Raw genomic sequence first — 8,151 nt, 5'->3', positions numbered from 1 at the left:
TCATTTGATTTTTGGCGGTAGTCTTATATTTTCAAACCAGAAATTTATATTGGTTTATTTTAAATTTATTTTGTTACTCATAATTTCGGTAAAAGTAAAAGATGTGCAATATGGTTTGATATTTAAAATATTAAATAGGAGATACGGATATATCTAGTTAGTTTGGTTTGATAAGTTGAAACTTTAAAAGTAAAATATGTACAATATAAGTAACTTTAATGTAAAATATTAAATAGGAGATAAGGTTTGCAATATAATCCAATTATCTAAATTGTTTAGTTTGATAAGCAATATGATTTTTTAAAATTGTTGGTATTGGATTAAATAGGGGAAGCCCATTAAAACCGTATTTTTTTATTTAATCTTGGCCAGAATGTCTTTTATTTTTTCCCACAAAAAAAACTAAGTATCATAATTGGCCAGAATGATATTCACTAATATATGAGTTTGGTTTTTCCTTCAAAAAAAAGTATCATAATTGAGCTTAAATTTTATAAGCCCATTAAAAAACTATATAGTACTTGTTTCCTCCTATCTCAGCCCATCAAATATTAACCCTAATATTCCACTATAAATATATACTACTACTTGCGCCTCGCCTTCTTTCTTCTCAAAAAACAGCTCAATCGGCTACTTCTCAAAAAACAGCTCAATCGCCCATCAAATATTAACCCCAATATTTAGGGGTGAGCAATCGGTCGGTTCGGTTGAAAACCGATCCGAACTCCTAAAACCAAATCATCCAAACTTTTAAAAAATGTCAACCGATCCGATCCAAACCATACTTAAACTTCGGTTTCGGTTTGGTTTTCGGTTTATCCAAACTTTGATATAATATTTAAATTTTTAATTTTAGAAACGTATTTCCTGTCAATGAGAATTTTGTAACAAAATAAGTTAAACCAACCTTAACTCAAATATTAACCATAAATATAAAATTTACCTATCCATTGATCAATTTCAATTATGATAAAATTGTAACTATATATATACATATATATATATATATATTATAACTTATTAAATTAAAAAACTTCGGTCGGTTCGGTTTCATCCAAATTTTTTAAACACAAAACCGATCCGACCAAAAAAAATTCAATTTTTCTGAAATTAGAACCGATCCAAAACCAAAATAATTCAAAACCGAACCAAACCAACCAAATACCAATGGTTCGATTCGGTTATTTGGGTCCGGTTCGATTTTGCTCACCCCTACTAATATTCCACTATAAATATATTCCACTATTAATAATAGAACAATTAAATAAATACAGCCCAATTAAATAAGTACAATAAATTCAGCCCAATTAAATAAATACAACCCAACAAATTAAAATAAAATAAAATAAATTAAATACAGCCCATCTACACTTTTAAACCCTAAAATACTGCTCAAATACTCATCTTCTCTCATTGGTTCAGCGCCGCCTCTTCTCTTCTCTCTCGTTAGGCGTTTCTTCTCCCAGTCCAAACTCTCCTCTTTCTTCCACATGCGCCGCTGCCGGCGAGAAGCCACGGTCGCTGATGCTCTCCATCCTCTTCTCTCTCCCTCTGCCTCATCCTCTGCCGGCGAAAAACCTGCAACCATATCACTACAAAGCCGCCGTCCAAAAGCCCTACATCCCTAAACCACCAACTCCGCCCTCACATCTAGGCACTGACGCTGCTCCACGCCGCTGCCTCCGTCTGCACAGATACGCCGCCGCCGTCGTCCAAGCCCTAGCCTCCAGATCTCGGCCTACTTCTCCATATTAAATTTTGAATTTTTTTGCTTGCAGATTCGTTTTTTTTAACACAGAGTAAGATCTAATTTTTTTTTCGTTTATTAGTTTTTCGTTTTTTAATTTTTAATTTTTTAATTTTCTCCATGTTTAATTTTTCTTGCTGAAGTATCGTTTTTGTTCATTTAAACAATAGCAACAAATTTTCGTCTGCATATGCTCCAATGTTTTTGTTCATTTTGTTCTTTAAAAACCCAAGGCACAAATTTTATTTGAGAACGAATTTAGGTATTTTTTGATGATATTGCTTCACTTTTCTTTTTTTTTCCTATACAGACATCTTTATTTTTTTTTTCGCATTATTAGTTTATTGTTTTTCAGATTTTCATTTTCGTAGATCTCTGAATATCTACACATGAAACTGTTACTTGTCGTTTTTTAGATCTCTGTAGATCTATTTGCTCTTGCTTTTCGTGTTTCATAGAAAATGCAGGAATTTTGTTTACTTTGCTGTTTCAAAAAAAAATCAAAGAGGCAGCACATATGAAGAACTAAAAATCATTACTTGTTGCTAACACAAATCCATTTGAAATATTTGCTGCCTCTTTGAAATTATTTTTGATCAAGAATAAGAACAAAAAAATCATTCTTTTTTGCTACCTCCGAAATCTGCCTTTGTTTGACTGAGTAAGTTACTTAAACCTTATTTAGCATATATCATGCAAACTCTTCGAAATTTCATATTCAGATAACCTGTTGTTTCTTTTGCATGTTTATTCATATTTCAAACGTGTTTTGCACTTTCGTCATTATCATAAACCTGTTTGTTGTATATGGGATTATAGTAATGTTTTGCTCTATTTTTGTTTAGAAGTGCAGAAAATAGGGGGGGTTTTGCTCTATTTTTGTTTAGAAGTGCAGAAAATAGGGGGGGAAAAATCTAAAGATGTAAAACTGAAATAAACACATAAAATAGGAAGAAAAGATAGTTGAAGATATAAAAAAAATAAAGAAAGAAAGAATCTAAAGTTGTAGTTAATCAGAAATAAACACATAAAATAGGATGGAAAATTAAACTGAAGATATAAGAAAGAAAAGAACGAATATGTAGAATAGAAAGAAACATATAAAATAGAAACAAAAAAGCTAAAATATAAAAAAGAAAGAAAATAAAGAAAATGATGTAAGAAGTTGTGAGAAAGAAGCTTAGAGTAGAAATGAAAAGTTTAGGTAGAAATAAAAAAAATATAAAAATTGGAAGCAAGAAGCTTAGAGAAAAGAGCAAGAATATGCCAATATTACAGATAGAAAAAGAAGCTGCTGCTCATTAAAATGTAGAAAAGAAGGTGCAAGAAGCTGCTGCTCATTAAAATGTAGAAAAGAAGGTGCAAGAAGCTGCTGCTCATTAAAATGTAGAAAAGAAGGTGCAAGAAGCTGACAAAGAAAAAAGAGGAAAGAAAGAGAAGCAAGAACAGAAAGATAAGAAAGAGAAGCAAAATAGAAAGAGTGCTGACATTGAAGCAAGAAAGTGCCGAAAGAAAAATGGAAAAAGAAAGAGAAGCAAGAAAGCAAAGTGAAGCAAGATAGTGCCGAAAGAAAAGTGGCCGGTGAGGGAGAAAAGAAGATGCAGAAGAAATATGGCTGGTGAGGGATATATAAAGAATGTATCTTGGTGGCTAAGTTTTATATTAATGAGCTCTGCATTAATTGTTGTCTTTGAGCCCCACAATAATTATATGTATAGTATTAGATATGTCAGCAATTGTACAAAAAGATATGTTGAATAGTTGTTGAACAGTAAAAATATTTATTGAGTCATTTATTGCAACCACAATTTTGCAGCACAAAGCACGTGCAAATAAGACAAAAAAAAATATTGGCTGAAATGCAATTGGGCGGGAATGTGTGTGTGTATTTTGGTGCATTGTTTTTGTGTTTTTAGATATTAAGTAGATTTGGCTGTCATTTACTTTTGTTCATACCCTACCAAAGTAATTTTGATCTGCTTTGATGAAATTTAATTTAATTATATTTTGTTTTAATGGTTTAACAACATATAGTATGATGTATTAAATACAGACACACACTATTTATTAATATTAACGTCATTTGAGCTCAAGTACAGTTCTTGGAATATGTATGTGAAGTTGATGTTTTAATAATAATTGTAGTTATTTCCGACATTATGATTTTCACGTGCATCACTTTATCCAATGACTACAATTACTATTTTGGATTCGAAATAAAGAAAAGGAAAAGGAAAAGTAAAAGAATGACTACAATTATTTTTGTTAAGTTTTACTACTACATCTTCAAAGTTTGTAGGTAAAATTTAAGCATTGCAATTATCGACGTGTACTTTTTCCCAAGTGAAGATGATTGCAGTTGAACTAATTAAAATTACTAAATGATAATGATTTTTTTTTTGGTAATCATGAGCTATAAGGGTAGAGTAGGAAACACAAATTAAAAGAGGTGTCATGAACATAATAGATATTTTTTCTCAAAAATAGGACTGTTAAATTCAGTAATTTAGAATAGTCAACATGTTTTTAGACATTGATTAGTGACAACCAATCCCTATAAGTTTAAAATAGTACTCCCTCCGTCCACGAAAAAGTGCCCCATTTGGGTGCTGGCACAGGTTTTAAGAAAGCTGAAAAAGGTGGTGTAAAGGTGGTGTAAAAGACTAAAAGGGTAGTGTTAATGTATTGTGGTTACTTTTACTAATCTTGCACTAACTATTTGGCAATATTTTATTAGGTGAATTAAATGAAAGCATTTAAATGAGAAAACATTAAACAAAAGTGCTGATTCAATAAATAAATGAACTGGAAATAAATAAGTAAATAAACTGGAAAATAAATAAACTGAAAATTCAAAAATAAATAAATAACTAAACTTGAAATTCAGAAAATAAATAAATAAAATGGAAATAAATAAATAAATTAACTGAAAATTCAGAAAAAAAAAACTGGAAAATAAATAAACTGGAAATTCGAAAATAAATAAATAAATAAATAAACTGAAAATTCAAAAATAAATAAACTTGAAATTCAGAAAATAAATAAATAAATAAACTGAAAATTCAGAAAATAAATAAATAAATAAACTGGAAAATAAATAAACTGGAAATAAATAAATAAGTAAATAAACTGGAAAATAAATAAACTGAAAATTCAAAAATAAATAAATAACTAAACTTGAAATTCAGAAAATAAATAAATAAAATGGAAATAAATAAATAAATAAATAAACTGGAAATAAATTAACTGAAAATTCAGAAAAAAAATAAATAAATAAACTGGAAAATAAATAAACTGGAAATTCGAAAATAAATAAATAAATAAACTGAAAATTCAAAAATAAATAAACTTGAAATTCAAAAAATAAATAAATAAATAAACTGAAAATTCAGAAAATAAATAAATAAATAAACTGGAAAATAAATAAACTGGAAATAAATAAATAAATAAATAAATAAACTGGAAAATAAATAAACTGAAAATTCAAAAATAAATAAACTTGAAATTCAGAAAATAAATAAATAAATAAACTGAAAATTCAGAAAATAAATATATAAATAAAATGGAAAATAAATAAACTGGAAATAAATAAATAAATAAATAAATAAATAAACTGAAAATTCAGAAAATAAATAAATAAATTGGAAATAAATTAACTGATAATTCAGAAAAAAAAAATATTTGATAAATAAATAAACTGGAAATTCGAAAATAAATAAATAAACTGAAAATTAAAAAATAAATAAACTTGAAATTCAGAAAATAAATAAACTGGAAATAAATAAATAAATAAATAAGTAAATAAACTGGAAAATAAATAAACTGAAAATTCAAAAACAAATAAATAAATAAACTTGAAATTCAGAAAATAAATAAATAAATAAACTGAAAATTAAGAAAATAAATATATAAATAAAATGGAAAATAAATAAACTGGAAATAAATAAATAAACTGAAAATTCAGAAAATAAATAAATAAACTGGAAATAAATTAACTGAAAATTCAGAAAATAAATAAATAAATAAATTGATAAATAAATAAACTGGAAATTCGAAAATAAATAAATAAATAAATAAACTGAAAATTCAAAAATAAATAAACTTGAAATTCAGAAAATAAATAAATAAATAAACTGGAAAATAAATAAACTGGAAATAAATAAATAAGTAAATAAACTGGAAATAAATAAACTGGAAAATAAATAAACTGAAAATTCAAAAATAAATAAATAAATAAACTTGAAATTCAGAAAATAAATAAATAAATAAACTGAAAATTCAGAAAATAAATATATAAATAAAATGGAAAATAAATAAGCTGGAAATAAATAAATAAATAAATAAATAAACTGAAAATTCAGAAAATAAATAAATAAACTGGAAATAAATAAATAAATAAATTGGAAATGAATAAACTAAAAATTCAAAAATAAATAAACTTGAAATTCAGAAAATAAATAAATATATAAACTGAAAATTAAGAAAATAAATAAATAAACTGAAAATTAAGAAAACAAATAAATAAATGGGATTGATTAGGCGTGGGGGAGTTGGTTTCGTAATTTTAATTAGTGAGTTAATTGTGTGGGTTAAATGCATAGATTAAATAAAAGTGTGGATTTATTAATGACATAAGTTGTAAATAAATTGAAAAGTAAAGGGTATGAATGTACAAAAAGGTAAACAGGGCACTTTTTCGTGGACAAAAAAAAAGGGGTAAGTAGGGCACTTTTTCGTGGACAGAGGGAGTACATATAAGACTTTATTAAATTTATTTAATATTTATTGATAAAATAGGGAACCAAAATTGAGGCATCGTGATTTTAAGTAGTTAGACTAAACATCTTACTCTGTGAACTCTTTCCGCGGCGCAAGGTTTTTCTTGAGAGATTAGTTTGCTTTTTTCAAGTTAAGGAATCGTCCTCTCAGAAGTCTTTGTCTTCTTCGTTTCTGTTGGTTTTTTCTATTTTGCTCTATGGATCCTGATGAGATTGCCAGACGTGTGGCGGATCTTCAGCTGGCCACGGAAAACTCCACTAAAATCATAAGAATGACAGCGCAAGAATCAGAATCAGAGAATAAAAAGGCGTCTACGATGCTTATTGGTAAGATCTTCGCCGATAGGCAGCACCCACGCGATCTGCTTCGCGAAAAAATTCCAGCGGTGCTCCAGATCCGGGGTTACGTTGATGTCGAAATTGTGGGTTTCAATGTCTTTGTTTTACATCTTGATCTGGAGACCGATTTGGCCAGGATCCTGACTGATGGACCGTGGCATCTCTTCAACGACTTGATGGTGATTCGGAGGCCTGACCCCTTGAAAACGGCTTCTACTACTGAATTCATAGATATCTCTATCTGGATCCAGCTCCATAACCTAGCTTTGGCATGTATGAATTCGAGAATGGTCCGAAGGATTGGGGAGAAAGTGGGGGCTGTGATGGAAGTGGAGGAAGGGGAAGGGGGGAGATGCCTGGGAAAGTTTGCTAGGGCACGAGTTCTGCGCTCAATCCAAGAACCACTGGTTCGCTGTGTCTCGATTGAGGTTGAAGGGAACAAGGAGCCAATGATGGTTCTGGTTTTATATGAGAAGCTCCTTGACAATTTTTGCTTTGCTTGCGGGAAAATCGGACATTTTCTGAAGAACTGTGACGCGAGTAAGGAGGCAAAGGCGAAGCCGAGCTTTGGAAACTGGCTCCGGGCCTAGAGGGGAATCGATTACCAGAGAAATCCAGGAGGGGCTAAGCCACAATTACCCCTGCACGCACCATTTCGAAACAACCCAACCCGGGGGTAGGCACCAGACCTCGGCCACCTCCGAGAAGCGATCCACCACTGCAGAACAAGAGAATGGGGGCAGTTTTAGCTCCACCCCCGGGCTTTGAAAGCACTCTAGCCATCGCCAACATGGACAACAGTTTGGGAAAAGAAAAGAAGGGTGAGGGGAGAGTGTTGGTGGAGGGACTTGTCGAGGGACAAAAGGGGGGGAGAGGGGGGATGAGGGAGCCAGGAGAGAAGAAGCAGAGGATAAGGGACGGGGTGGAATTGAGATAAAAGAGGGAGCTCAGGAGGATGAGGTTTTTATGGGTGAGGGGGAGTTAATGCAAGTGGTTTTGAGGAAAAAAGAGAGCCTCTTTTTTGCTGTGGGGAAAAAAAAGGTAATGCACAAGTGGAGGGGGAGGCAAGAGATGGAACAGGGCTTGGTGAGGGGACCCCACCCAACACCATTAATTTTATCCCCCCTACTTCTAAGAAGAGATTAAACCATAAAAGCAAATGGTGGAAGAGGTTGGCAAGGTACAACAACCAAGCCTCTGAAACAGCCATGGTTGAAGCCACGACTCGAAAGACTCGACCCACAAAGCGAGGCTTTGACAAGCTCGACAAAATGGAAGACGCAAACC

General features: G+C 30.7%; 1 protein-coding gene and 1 long non-coding RNA gene across 2 annotated transcripts; both read left to right on the top strand.

Annotated features, from left to right (window-relative positions):
- Positions 1–1,223: 1,223 nt before the first annotated feature.
- LOC131020098 (uncharacterized) lies at positions 1,224–3,549 on the top strand. Its single transcript, XR_009100608.1, has 2 exons — positions 1,224–3,067; positions 3,146–3,549. It is a non-coding gene; the product is annotated as an uncharacterized LOC131020098 (long non-coding RNA).
- A 670-nt stretch (positions 3,550–4,219) lies between these two features.
- Positions 4,220–7,799, top strand: LOC131020090 (uncharacterized). Its single transcript, XM_057948749.1, has 2 exons — positions 4,220–4,317; positions 6,491–7,799. Exon 2 carries the CDS (start codon positions 6,723–6,725, stop codon positions 7,452–7,454), a length of 732 nt encoding a protein of 243 aa, XP_057804732.1. The 5' UTR covers positions 4,220–4,317; positions 6,491–6,722; the 3' UTR covers positions 7,455–7,799.
- The last annotated feature ends 352 nt before the right edge of the window (positions 7,800–8,151 follow it).

This window comes from Salvia miltiorrhiza, chromosome 1 (genome assembly GCF_028751815.1).
Source record: "Salvia miltiorrhiza cultivar Shanhuang (shh) chromosome 1, IMPLAD_Smil_shh, whole genome shotgun sequence".
Taxonomy (NCBI): Eukaryota; Viridiplantae; Streptophyta; class Magnoliopsida; order Lamiales; family Lamiaceae; genus Salvia; species Salvia miltiorrhiza.
Note: the sequence above shows the minus strand (reverse complement) of the source record. Positions and strands in the feature narration are given on the sequence as shown.